Genomic DNA, 14736 nt, shown 5'->3' with positions numbered 1-14736 from the left:
AGATTTTGTGCTAAAGATATCGTAGCGTGCTGAACCACTGAAGTGCACTTGTTGTGTAAGTAGTGTGCATTTACATTGTGCACCTTGCCTAAATTTTGCATTGGTTGTGCTGTACAACCTCAATACGTTCCTGTTTAGTATGATTTTGCAGTGCCAATATTCGTGATCGAAAACACAAAAAGGACTTAATACTGTCAAACCCGCTTAGAACAGTGTATTCAAGTACCAAGAAAATTTCATTGTTATAAGCAGTAATTGTTATAACCGGGTTGCAAAAAACTAGGAAGAGAGGACAGAAATAACATTTTAATCGCAAGGAAATTCCAGTCGAACCACGGATTACATTACCAGTTAAACAATATGTACTCTTATGTAACGATGAGCATCCGTGGCACCATAAACATTTGTCTATTCTGCGGTAAAAGAAACTGCTTAACACCATGTTCCTATGTCATGTTATAGACTAAGCAGCCGACTGCGATGCCTAGTAAGCCGATAAAAGCCAGAGCCAATATAGCACTTGCATTTCACGCATGCCTTCCTCCATGGTGCATTGTTACTGCTGTTTGTGTGTATGATTAGTGTTGGCTACGCCGTGTGTGCGGTGCACCATGTAAAGTTAGAAACCTCATGTGTTTGATGCCATGGCGCTATCAGAGCCCAAGAAAAGGTATTTGCAGAAGTTCTTGCGATCTTACACTTCTGAATGTAGGTGTTTTTTGACATCAAGAAAAGAACATTTCGCATTTTGTACGACGTGTGGACGCGACGTCAGGGTGCCTCACGGTGGCGAAGGCGACTTCAAACTGCACGTTTCTACGGCGAAGCATCAAAGCTATGTTCGCACTGCTGAGCAGCAAGACAACTTAGTGAACTTTCTCCAGAACAACTGCGACAACAGTGTCATACGTGTTGAGTGCTTGTTTACGGGATTCCTTGTTGAACACAACCTACTCCTTAGTGTCAGCGACCACGTTGGAGGGCCTCTTCTCTGGAAAATGTTCCCGAAATGCGACGAGGCAAAGCGTTATGGATGTGGACGCAACTCTGAAGAATGCGGAGGTGGCCAACCTGAACCTGAAACCTGTCGCTCTCGAGTCTTCGTTTCTTTATTCAGTTTCCCTCAGCTGCTGCCATGAGACGTTTAACCACTCGTGCTTGTTTGAGAAAGCATTCTTTTATAGATAGTGTCTGTGTCTATGCATAAGGCAAAAACCATTTCAGGGAACCTTTAAAATGAAGTCGTATATTTTATAACTATTCCAGTAGCCCACAGTTACCAAAGGTATGGTGTCTAGCACAAGTGGCCATGAATTCTCGGAAGCCTGCAGATGCAACTACCTTTGCTTACATAACTCATTTGAGGCCTCCCGTGAGTCAGATCATGGTTTTGGCATGTAAAACCGCACAATTTAATTAAATTTTATTAGGCCTCCCGTGAGTGCTGTTGGTGCTACCACTTGCATCATGCTACCACCGTGGTGGATCGAAGACACAGCTCTTCTTTTTTTTTTCCAAGCTGAGAACAAATTTTGCCTAAATCGCACCTGGGAAGTTCGCAACTATGAGTACCAGCCTGAAGCACTTTCACTACAGGCTACGTTCAATGGCATCCTCTTTACATCGCTGAGTGATACTCCATATGCAGTGCTCAAAGAGGCTCTTCTACGGCACCTCATGCCACCTATGCATCGGCACACGCAGCAGCTCCTCAATATCAAGGAGCTAGAGGACAAGACACCTTTCATAATTTCTCCTTTACCTCTGACGTGATGGCACAGGAGCTTTCGTTAATGCAGCCTTTCTGCAAGAGTTGTTCCTGCTGTATCTGCCAGCCAGTGCATCAGTGAGCCTGGCAAAGTTTGCATTTCAAGCTGTCTGAACTTGCCAATGACATGATGTACATATCGCACCATCTTCCATCAACACTACTCGCAGCTCTCCTTTATCAGACACTAATATAATGTCGCTTGTTTTCGTATTACTGTGCCCGTTAGCCCAAAAGGATTTTGGAAGTCCAATGCACTTCATTAGTAAGGTGTTTGGCTCTTGCTGTAACGGTAGTAGAATGGAACCTTTGAACTGGGTAAAATGCTTAGTACTATCCGATTGTCTGTAAATTCAGCAATTTTATTTTTCTCTTTAATACAATTCTCGAGAGATTAGAAGAGGGCTTAGAATGGTTGGGTGCAGCATTTTCCTGTTTGTATGGTGTATGCATAATTTGACATTTCTCTCTAATGGTTTCTCTCTAACACATGTAGCATTGTAGAGCAGGGTAATGTATATATTTGTGTATGCAGCCTACTTGAATACTGTATGTAATATATTTGTGTCTTTTTTTCTTTAGGCATGATACTGAACCTTGAAGAGGAGCTGAACACAGTTTCGCAAACCCTAAGGAGTGTTGTTGAAGCTTCTTAACCCATATAAACAGGTAAGTTTCCAAACTTCTCAAGTAGCACTCTAAAAAACAAAGCTGTTTTCACTGTGATCTGAGTAGTTATGTTCTCAACCATGCTGCAGTTGATGTATTGTCCACAGTGGAAATTTCGGGAATAAGTATACTAAATATATTCCTGTAATGAACACAGTTTTTTTCCTCAAACGGAAGTGGGAGGGTGCGTTTCTGTACGGGGTAAACTTTATGGGAAGTTTTTCAAAACAGGAAAAATTGAAAATTAATACAGTAATGATTTTAAAAATGCATTAGATAACTTACCTTTGCTGCAAAATACATGTCCACTATTTGCAAACCGTGACAGCGTTTTTATTCCACGTCACAATTGGATGCCACTCCGCATTAGAATCGCAAGACATTTTGTTCAGGTCACTGGCTACCGCTTCCATATTGTTGTCCCACAACAGCTTATCCTTGCTGCCGTCCAGAGCATTTGTGATACCAGTCTCTTAGAAGCTTTTTGCAGTCGAGTCAAATAAAAGTAAGCGCAATGCATCCAAAATCCAGAAACGCGCTAGCTCGCTGGACAATCCTTTGCTCTTGCTGGTAGGTGTTCAGAGCATGCCCTCCCTGGACCATCCAGTCCAGGTACAAGCGTCACGCGTTGTCCTTGTAAGGCTTTTTCACACACACACATCCAGGGGCTGCTGCACCAAAGTGAACCCATCTGGAGTGATGGCAGTCTTGGTGCACAGTTCCTCTAGTGTCCAGCTTACATTTTCTTCCAGGTGGCTGCGAAAACTGTCAAGCACAAGGAGAGATGGGTGAAGCACGGTGCCAGGTCGTCCTTACCAGACAGTCCAGACCCAATTGGCGATTAAATCAGTAGACATCCAACTTTTTCCTTGGGCTCTCACGTGTATGGCCGTTGGGAACTTTGCCTACAATATAGTCTTCCTCTTGAAGATAACGTACCATGGCAGCTTCTGGGCTGTCTTCTGTTATCGCAAGTATCATGGTGAAGCACTGATTTTCGGCACCTGTTGTTTTGACAAGCGCACTCTGTGCTCCTCTTCCCTCAACTGTCCCGCTCATCAACATGCCGAAGTGTATCAGTGCCTGATCGGTGTTTCTGATTTGCAAGAAGATAAACTCTCTGTCTTGCCACGGGCATATCACAAATCTGTGAAAAGCGAGGATCTTCTCCCCATACCAAGAAGGCAGCCAGCCAGCCGTGTCACTGCATGAACCATGTGGTCCATCCATGGCTTGCTTTAAAATCCATGCAGGCAGTGCCATGCTTTCTCTCTGTGGCTCATGCATGCGTCCTGATCATTTCATGTGAAATGGCACAGCCTTCCTTTTGCAGGTTCCTAACATATTTGAGGACTTCTTTCATACGAGCAAACTTTCCAGTCTTCGACCCTGAGAAGGTGCGGTGTGTCTGATTCGTAGCTAGCAGCTTGTCATGCTGTTTCTGCCAGGAGCATATGCAGTCTTTGTGGAGGCTTAGTGGAAGGCAGCACGGGCTGAAGTCCCAATGGAGCAGTATTTGGATGGTTGGCGGTACTGACATTGTGTACAGCTGGAAATGAAGAACTCAACTGATTATCGTATTTGGGGCTAATAAAAGCACTCTTGAGTACATGGAATGTCCACACAGTGTCCAAATGACTGGAAGTAAGCTTGTGCATGGCCTCAGGATCATTGGCCAAAGACTCGCTACCAGCACTAGGAGACTTCCACGCACACTGGAGTAGTCCTTTTTTATACCGGGGCCTGGCTCGCACACACCAAGTGCATGTTGTAGCAACAGAACTGCTTGTTGGCCTAGTTGGTGCTTGCTAAAAGACATGTTTTTGCCGCATTTGAATACCCACAAAAGGAAGACACATAAAGACAACATGGGCGGCACTTCCAACTGATTTAATTTTGGGCTGTGACCCATGAATATATATATACACACACGCATGCGCTGGCTGTTCATAGATCTACGTCACCTAGGGGTCAAACCATCTAGTTTCCGATTTATAGAGCACGATAGATGTATCGCTAATGCAAGTTGTACCTTTCTTTTTTGTATAGTAAGCTTCCATCAGCTCGCGTGCTGTTTGAAATCTACTTCTGCCAAGAATCCTAATCTCAGAAAACCGTGGTGTCCACATGCAGGCCTTGCAGTGCGCAGGCAAATGTGCCACGCCATCTTTCATTAGATGTAGTTTGTGTTCCCTGGCTCGTTCATTTATGCAGCGTCCAGTCTGTCCAATATAGGACTTGCCGCACTCAAGGGGAATTTCGTACACCATGCCTGTAGCGCATCTCCCGTAGGACGTGCTATGCTTCTTGCCACAGCCTTGCAAACCGGTCTCCTCGCGTGTGGAGCCCCAACTTTGACGCTCATTGCAATGGACGACCCTGCCAACGACACATTGGCTCGCGATGCTAGGCTCGACTTCAGCGATTTAAGCACTGATGAATGTGACCTGCTGCTGAGGGCTCGTGCGGCCAGCCTCGTTGCGTACTACCACGACGGCAACTGTATGTCATGGCTGTACATATTCGCACATTTGTAGCTTTTCCTTCTTGAAAACCAAATGCCACACTCACCAAATGCCGCACTCAGGTCTTCGACCTGCAGTTCTTGCGCTTCAAAGAATGCAGGCAAGACTGACGGAACAGCGCTACGGGAAGGCATTGCTTTGAAAGTCACTTCACACGACTTCAGTAAGTCGGCGTTGAACTCGTAATCCTCTGGACGAAAGTGCAGCGAGCACACTATGTGATTTTTCGGCTCTTTGCCAATGCGCTGTGGCAGAGGTACGGCACTTGACCGCTTTGAACGGAGAGGTTTACTCATTGTCACACAGTGATAAGTAACGTTGGATTCGCCGCTGCAACTGCGCTTGGCCAAGTTCCGCGGACCGTTCACGCATCCCACGACATCACATGGACGTGGCATTCTCACTGCTTGTTCCAATTGCAAGTTTCACGAGCCAGCAGAACCAGCGCAGCATAACTGAAACTACAAAGTGCGCGCAGCGCAGAGTCAAGTCAACTCAAGTCAAGTCGAGTCAATTTATTTTAGCATTTCTTTTGTACAAACAGTCGAGCACGCAGAATCGAGCGAAAACGAAACCTTTCGACCACCCATATTACTGAAGGGTAACGTCAAAATGTTATTTCTTAGGATCGAACAGAAGTATGCAAGTAGTCTTTTCTTCTGTCTTATAACCTTATGAAATGATCTTTTTAATACGAGTAGTTGAGTACTAGTGACGTAAATTATGTGTGCTTTCGTCATCGGGCTAGTGCTGGAATGTTGCTGGGGGCTCTCAAATCGTGTCATGCATTTACCTCAATTTCTTGGTTACTAAAGCTCTGTTCACGACTATATTGACGCCTTAGACGTTCTAGAGCATTGCTATATCACTTTAACGTTACTTGATAGTAACCTTTAGTGTCCCTTTAACAAGCACGTCCTATAAAATCATGGAGTATGTTATCTACTCCCATATAATAAATTTGCTTTACAGGAATAACTTTTTTTATCTTTCACAATATGGCTTCCTCAAGGAGTTGTCATATGAAACACAGCTTTCAGTTTTCGTACGCGATATCCACACCAACCTGGATGGTAACCTACAGACTGATGCAATCTTTCTTGATTATGTTAAAGCCTTTGATAAAGTTCCTCACCAACAATTGCTTGCAAAATTCTTCAGTATAAATTTACATCCTACTGTCTTAACATGAGCTACAGAATTTCTCGCTAATTGATCACAATATATTGTTATAATCACTTAGCCACTCTGGTTCCAGTAATGTCAGGCGTTCCTCAGGGATTGGTTCTTGGTCCGCTCCCATCTTTAATCTATATCAACAACTTACCTTTGCATGTATTCTGCAATGTACGTATGTTTGGCGATGACTGTGTTATCTACCGTGCTGCGCTAAACACTTCCGATCAGATAACCCTACCGAGTGACCTTGCAAATATTTCAGAATGGTGTGCCACTTGGTTAATGACATTAAACGTTAACAAATGTAAAAGCATGCTTTTCACCAGCAGCCATAATTCACTAGTTTCCGTACACAATTACCATATTTACTCGAATCTAATGCGCACTTTCTTTCCGATAAAACGGATCCCAAAATTACATGCATGTTAGAATCGAATATGACCCAAAATCTGCGTTACTATATCACCGTCGGCATTTCAAAATGGCCACCTTGTACGCGCTTCGAGCCTAACTGCCGTAGCTTCCTCCATGTGCTGCAGTACGTGTGCTTAGGCAATGCTTTCTTTGGCTTAGTTTAGTGCACCATCCGTCTTACCGTTTTCTGCATTTGCTCTATCAGCATGGAAGTGCTGACTGCAAAGACATGCAGAGTTCAATCTGATGCTGCAATTAAAAGGAAAGCGATCACGTGTGCGGAAACGGGCAGAAATATGGCCACATCACGGGCATTCGGAGTTCCCGAAAGTTGTGGAACTGGCAGAAACAGGAGAGGCATTAGACACCAGCGGCTGCTACATACAGCGCGGCCGCGTAGCCCCTATCTTGAAAGCAATCTGCGACGGAGACAAGAGTCTGCGCATCTAGGCACACCACACTGTGTTCTCGTCACTTAGTTTGCGTTGAAGCGAGAGGCCACACAAAGGTCAATTCCCTCGCTCCTGCTACCGCACTTCCTCGCTTCAGCATTTTGATAAAAAGTTTTTGCGGTCATTAAATGAGACGTGTTCATGTTTGCTCGTGCGCGCGTGACACCACACTTGTTAATTTAGCTAGTAAGCGAATGTTTAAAAGTTTATATAGCCGATAAAACTACTGTCCTTACTTTCCATATAGCTGTTTACTAATTTGCTATCGTAATCGATGCTTCGCCTTTCTGGCGAAACTGTGACTTTCTTTTTTAATCTCGACTTAGTACATTGGGAGTAAATCTGTTTTTTCCTAATGAGAGAAAGTTGTATTTCTGCATGAAAGAACGAGGTGTGCGGTACTGTAAAGGACCTTTCTTTATTTTAGGTCACGTCAGCGGGTGCGTGTTACAATCGAGAGCATTTCGTTCCCCCCTTTTTTCTTTGGTCGCAGAAAACGGGAGCACATTACAATCGAGGGCGCGTTAGAATCAAGTAAATATGGTAAAAATTTGTCTCTGGAGTCAACTGACACTTATACATACCTCGGCGTCACTATGTCAAATAACCTGATCTGACATACGCATGTGCATAACATCATATCAGCTTCTAATAAAACCTTAGACTTCCAAAAATGTCATTTGCAGAATGCTCCTAGTCGCATAAAATTACTATCTGGGCATCGAGACCTCGTTATAAGCTGGCACATCGCTTCCCTCTGTCTTTACCACAAGTTTTTACAGTTCTACTCTTCATCGAGTGCCCTATATCATGCCTGCATCACGCATACCATACCTGATCAGCCATGCACACCATGTTTCACGACTGCATTCACGAACATCATTTTTAGCTTCATTTTTTTCTTTGCATGGCGGCAAACTGGAACTGCCTCCCTCCTGCCGTTGTCGACATAACCCGCCCACCCATATTTTTGCAACACGTCACTGACGTTCTCCAACTAAGTTGTACTTGAATTTTCGTTATATATGTTATGTGTATTTATATGTGCGTATGTATACAGGGTGTCCCAGTTAACTTGGACCAAGATTTTAAGAAACCCAAGAGCTTTAGAGAAATCGCACCGACTGCATAGTAGTGACAGTCGTATGTACTTACAGCCAGTATTTTTTTTTTCATCACAAAGTATTAATTAGTTAATTTATTTTAATTTTTTAACTTTTTAATTATTGCTTGCATCGCAAACATATTCATTACAATGTTGTAGGGCACCTTAAATAACCTCCGAATCGAGCATTTATTTCGTGCTGAAGTGGCTTTGGTTGTTTTTTCCAAGAAAAAACAAAAGCCTGCAAAATGCGCAAGATACAAAATAGATGCGCACTTGCATGCCGCTACTCAAGTGCCTACGAGCAACCATTGAAAGATATACAGCTGCATTCTCTTATCGCCACATCGTACGAGGCTCCGCTACGCTTATCAATGCGTCAGTGGCATGCTCTCTTGATGCTGCGACTATCGCATAGCGTGAAGCTCTGCATCGAGCTGCCGCCGCTAGTGAAGTCGTGTATCCGTGGCTATTCGCTTGGGAGCGCTTGAGTAGCGGCGCGCGAGCGCGTCTATTTCATATGTTGGATTTTTGTACGCTTTTGTTTTCTCTTGGAAAAACCGAGGCAAAGCTGAGCACTAAACAAATGTTTGATTCGGAGGTTATTTGAGGTGCCCTACAACTTTGTAATTGATGTGTTTATGATTCAAGCAATAATTAAAGAGTTCACTAATTAAAAATGATTAAGTAATGCTTCGTGATGAAAAAAATACTGGCCGTAAGTACATATGACTACAGCTACTATGCAGTCGGTACGATTTCTCTAGAGCTCTTGGGTATTTTTAATATCTTGGTCTAAATTAACTGGGACACCCTGTATACACATATGTGAGCAAATATGTGTGTGCATATACTGGAATATATATATATATATAATATTACTTGGTCATGTTTAATGTCGAATTTTGTACCCACCCCTTATACCTTATTGCTGTCAACAGACCAAAGCATTTCATCCTCAGTGCCATCTATGGCATTGGAAATCCCGCACTTTTTAAAGGCCTTGTTGACCATGGCAGACGGGATCATGGACCATGCATCTTTCACCCATCCAGCAAAATCCTGCAGTGAGGCACACTTCATTTTATTGGTGGGCGTGAATTTGTGGTAGCCACTGACAAGCCATTCGGTGTAGAGCGCCCGAATTCTATCTTTCTCTGGCTTGTTCAAACAAACATAGAGCGGCTTTAGCTGCGATGTCATGCTGCCGGTTATCACGACAAGGTCGGTGTTGCATGCAGCCAGCTTGTCCTTGATGTGCTGGTCAAGGTGGCCCCTGAACGCGTCGAGCACAAGCATCCCATGCAGGCCCAAACTGCCGCCGGGTCTCTTCCGGCAAACGTTATCAATGCAGTCAACGACCAAATCCGTGGTCATCCAACCTTTTTCATTTGCACGCACAATCACGGCACTCGGAAACAAGATTCCTTTCGGGAGCGTCTCCCATCTGAAGATAAGATACGGCAGCAGCTTGTGCAAATCCGCAGTGCAACAAAGCATTGCGGTGACTAATTTTTTCGTGGCCGGAAGGCAAAACACGCACTTGCTTCGCCCCCTTCTTTTCAATGGTTGTGGTGGCAGGCATGTTAAAGTAGAGCAGCGTCTGATTGGCATTTCCAATCTGTCCGAAGTGGTAGCCGTTTCTACGGTGCAACTTCAAAACGTACTGCTGAAAACTGTGCAATTTCTCTTCATATTCTCGGGTAATTTTTGGCATATCCCTGTCCGCCTTCGAACAGAAAAGCCTTTTCTTTTTATAAAATTTGATAGCCAGCACCTGCTCACTTTGAAGTCACTCCACCTTAGCCCTTTCTGTAGGGCTAACTGCATCGCCTGTACTTTGAGCAGATCGGTCGTCACAGGCAGCTGTGCCGCTCGCTACTCTTGCACGTATTCCGCGAGCAGCTCTTCTATTTTGGCGAAGCGGCCCAGCTTCGGTCCACTGAAACCTTTCCTTGTTGCTTTGCTGGCGAAAATATTCTCCTTCTGTTTGCGCCAGTCCCGCACGCAAGTTTCGGGAACTCCTAGCGCCCGTGATGCAGCCCGATTTCCATCCGTCTCTGCGCACATGATAACTTTCCTTTTAAATGTGGCATCATGGTGGACTTGGCGTGTCTTCGCAGTTGGCGCTTCTGTGCTGATTCAATAAATGCAGAAAACGGGAAGACAGGCAGTAGACTAGGTTACACTAGCGCCTGGTTACACGTACAGCATGGAGGTATGCACATGGAGGAAGCTGCAGCAGCTAGCCTAGAAGCGTGTACGAGGTGACCATTTTTTTAATGCTGATGGCGATATGGTAATGTGGATTTAGGGTCGTACTCGATTCTAACATGCATGCAATTTTTGGACCCATTTTATCGGAAAAAAGGTGCACGTTAGATTCGAGTGAATACAGTAGTACCCCTGAAGTGAAGGGTCCTTTAAAAAAAAATTTACTGAAACTGCCTTGTTCACCAAAGACAAGCTTTGTGTGTGTGCGGCAGAGCTCAGCAGGTTCACACAATAAGCCTGCTGGTGCAGCTACTGATTAAGATGTGTACAGTAGAACCCCGCTGTTACGTTCCTCACTGCTGCGTTTTCCCGGCTGCTACGTCGTTTTCATTCGGTCCCGGCATAGCCTCCATAGGATCCAACGTATAAGGAACCCCGCTGTTACGTAGTAGCTGTGAAAACGTTGCCGCATGATACGTCGCAACTTAGCACCGCGAACCCGCCTGGGCGAAAGTAGGCAACGCGCTCCAACCGCCATTTTGGCTTTTGACGAGTTTTGGCTGGGCTCAGCCGGGCTTGGCTATGGAAATGGCTGCAAGCCGCACGCCAGTTGGAGAGGCAGCTTAAGTGGCCATTCGTGAAAAATGCTCTCACTATCATCACTGCGATTACGGTCACCGCATGGTTGTTGGACGGGTCGACTCACGGAGGAACAAAACTCGGGAGAAGCCCTGACGTCACTCTTTGTGGAGCTAAAGTGAAACCGGAAGTTGGCGTTGCTCGTGGCGTAGCTCCACCTATTGGGCCAGCTCTCCTCTCTTGTTTACATTTCTCCCACGCCGAGCTGTGCGCAACCGAGCTGCTCGGGCGCGCGCGCTCCGCAGCAATACTAAACAATCGTTAGCACGTTAGCATGATTACGCCAAAGAGGGCAAAATTTCCCGCGGATATTCCTTCGTCCGTTGCCATTGCCGTGACGCGGTGACGGCGACGAGCACGAGCCGCATGATGCCGGGGTGTTGCCAAATCCTAGCTTTGGAGAAGCTGTCGCGGCTCTGGACCTCCTCCGCAGGTACGTCGCACCTCACATCTACGCTGACAGCAATGCGGCCTTCCAGGCTATTGAGAAACATGTGGTGATTTCTAGCGAGCGAAAAAAACTGCAAGCCACCATTCTGGACTTTTTTTAAATCCTCAGCATACTTTGTGGAAATAAATTGTCTATAGTTGAAGCTGCACTTTTTTCATTCATTTTCGGAGCTTTCCTCACTGTTGCGTTTTCCCGGCTGTTACGTTTTTTCCCCCCGGTCCAGTGAGAAACGTATGAACGGGGTTCCACTGTATTCTCAAAGTAGACAAGACTCAAGTTGTCTGAAAGGGAAAGCAGCGTAGGTTCTGCCAAGTGGTTTGCTGTCCATAAACCAGCATCCCCATCAGTGAATGACACGACACAATGAAGAACAAAAACATTCTTCATACAGTGCATAGGCCCTACAGAAGCATCAAAAGCACTGGGAACTGTGCTGAGACTAGGGTGACCACACGTCCTGTAACTCACGGGACTGTCTCACATTGAGGGTTATTGTCCTGCGTCCCGTCCCGCAAGAGATGTGAAAATCTTCGAGAATGTCCCACATTGCACACTTTATTATTGGCTAACAGTGCCCCGAGTTCAGCTGTGTCTGGCCACCCTGTTTGAGGATGTGTTAGCTGCAAGCACTCCAAGCTTCCAAAAAAGCTAGCCGTGTGGTTCACGGCAGCGACGACTGCTTCTGGAGCCAGCTGCACATGCCATCCCGCCGTCTCCCCCGAAGTGGGCCCCTGGTTGAACATGCGCGCGCAACGTCGCATCTTTAATGAAGCAACCTCAGTGCTTGGACTTGCAGCGCAAACTAACTGTCAGTGACCTTGCGAAAATTGTTGCAGCATTCCAGTTGACATCGGCCATCAACATGGACGAGCTGTATGATCAATTGTGCTGTGTGCAGCCAGTAATCAAGCAGCTAGTCGCAGCAAAATGAAAAGAATGTTTAGAGAACAAGTGGAGCAGCTTGCTCAAATGTGCTGCTTTTCCAAATATGACTGTAGTGCTGTCAGCTGTGCTGAGCATTCCAGTGACTACAGTCGCCGACCGTTTATTCGGACCTCACGGGGTCTGCGAAAATGTCTGAATAAACAGGTGTCCGAAAAAGCAGATTAAGAAAAAAAAAAGAAATCCTTTATTTCCATGCACTTATTCGGGCTCGGCAGTAGGCTTGGAAGAAATCGTGAATGCGCCGTTGCACACTGTTCCGTTTACGCGCAGTCAGATGAGCCTGAATCTCGGAGAGGGTCGTACGGTCACTATTAGCGGCTGAAAGCACAGTCACTGCTTGTACATGCTCCGCATGCGACGGCAGCGTAGCGCATGGTGCATCATCTCCGGCGGTGCAGCAGAAACCTGACGAATGATCTTGCCGTCGTCGAGTTCTGCGCATGTCAATACAGCAGTGTCAGCACCTATGAAACTGTCAAATGAGACGGTGCCCGGAAATCGCAATGCAACCACTGCGCAGGTCTCGGTAGAACATTTTCCGCGTCAGTAGGGAGCACATCGGAAGGCGACAAGTCTTAGGCCTCCCGGCACCCGCTTGCCGGCATTCCCCAGCGCAGTCTGCGCGGGCACTGTCGGCGCCATTAGACCTTCGACGCGATGTTTGCGTATGCCGCGTTGGCTCACCGAAACCTCGACACAGCACACAAAGCAAACACCACCGTGCCGACACCAGTCGCACAAACGAAAAACGCGGCCTGCTCGCAGCGTCAGCGAAGAAACAAATCAGCTGCTGGATTGTCTTGACATGGCTTACTAAGCTGAAACCGGAACTGCTGCAGGGCCACTCTATCTAACCAGGCAGAAACGATGATGATGAGCGGGGATTTCCAGTAGGGCCACTTCGTGGGGCAGCAAGGAAGCTCTGTTCAAAACAAAAATGGCGTTCAGCAAGTGGAACGATGCACCGGTCAGAGTCGGTGCATGGTGCTCTCGACCGAGTTGACTCAAGGAATGTCCGAAAAATCAGACGAGAGGTTGCAAGGTGTCCGAACTTTCGGCAGTTGTTATACATTATGGTCTATGGGGAAAATGGCGGTGCCGCGAGGCTGACCGAATAATCGGGCATGTCCGAATTTTCGGAGTCCGGAAAATCGGTCGGCGACTGTAATGCTTTTGCGGAGTGAATTTTTTCTATCGTGACAGGAGCTTGGAGCAGTGAACAAAGCTGATGCAGCGTAGACCTGAGCAAGGCTAAAGTATTGGTAAAGGCAAACTTTGAGCAAACCTACCACATGCGATCAGACCGCCATTTTAGAGGCGGTTCGATCTGACAAGAAATATGAGTTCAAGAAAGTTAAACAATTGCAGCGTCGAGCACTTCCCTGGCTCTTAATCAGTAACGTATGAAAACTAAGTGACAGCTGTTTTGTGAGTGACTATTTTGTGGGTTTCTAAATTTTTATGTTGATATTAGTAACTTTGTTTCACGTTGGAGCATACTACAGTGATTTATAATATAGTCTTGTTTACGCAGATACGTATTTGAACCTCAACCTGATCGGTTACTCTATTCTCTGCTTCAGGGATGGCAAAACGTTGCGAGAGAAAATTTCTCTCCAGAAGTTAAAAAATAAATTCTTGTAGTTAATTTCTCATCACGCTGTGTCAATCCCCCTCCCCGGTCAGCATGTCCCGCATTTTGCCAGTAGGAAGGTGGTCACCCTAGCAGAGACATATGACCAAAACACACACAGCAATCAATGCAGCTACAACATTGTTTCCAGAAATGTTCCAAAAAACGTTCCCCATGTGTCAGTCAATGGTTGCACCACACTGCTGCAAGTTGATGCCCATAATCACAGTGTGTCAGCCAGGGCATAACTATAAATTCTGTTGTCAAAACTCAACCACCCATGAGCACTTCTGCAGCATACAAACAGGGTGCAACACCTTCTCCACAAAGTGTGGCTTGGTCCTACCAAAATACTACTGTGAACCTCAAGAGACCTTTAAGGGTAGACATGGATCTTTAGGCCTAAAAATTACCAAAAATGATCGAACTTTGCAAAATAGTTTTTTCGAATTCTGTACTATTATTCTTTTGATCTGCCAAGTTTCTTATCTCGTATGTCAATAGTTCAACCATAATATACTAACTTTAAAACTATATGGTGGGTGATTGTCTTCATTTTTCTCGAAATACTAATTTTGCACACCCAGCAAGCCTTCTATTGTGATACATCAGTACTTATCACAGATAGAAGAATGTTCCTTTTTGCAGCATGGAGCACACCACATGGAGAGCAGTTTTTAAGAATAATTATATTAGTTTTCGTCATTTGTCTTTTTGGTGACTACTGCATGGCCACATTCAA

General features: G+C 45.6%; 1 protein-coding gene across 4 annotated transcripts in view; it reads left to right on the top strand.

Annotated features, from left to right (window-relative positions):
* Positions 1 to 14736, top strand: part of Lamtor3 (Late endosomal/lysosomal adaptor, MAPK and MTOR activator 3) — a 62713-nt gene that overhangs the window by 38618 nt on the left and 9359 nt on the right. For 3 of the 4 annotated variants that reach the window (XM_065438303.2, XM_065438306.1, XM_065438305.1), the window contains exon 6: positions 2351 to 2437. In XM_065438303.2, the coding sequence (XP_065294375.1) occupies positions 2351 to 2424 (74 nt within the window). In that variant the 3' untranslated portion in view covers positions 2425 to 2437. Of the gene's footprint in view, positions 1 to 2350; positions 2438 to 3189; positions 3304 to 14736 lie in introns of those variants that run through there. The other variant, XM_065438304.1, reaches the window with a different exon arrangement.

Source organism: Dermacentor albipictus, chromosome 1 (assembly GCF_038994185.2).
Source record: "Dermacentor albipictus isolate Rhodes 1998 colony chromosome 1, USDA_Dalb.pri_finalv2, whole genome shotgun sequence".
Taxonomy (NCBI): domain Eukaryota; kingdom Metazoa; phylum Arthropoda; class Arachnida; order Ixodida; family Ixodidae; genus Dermacentor; species Dermacentor albipictus.
This window is presented reverse-complemented; position numbering and strand designations above follow the sequence as displayed.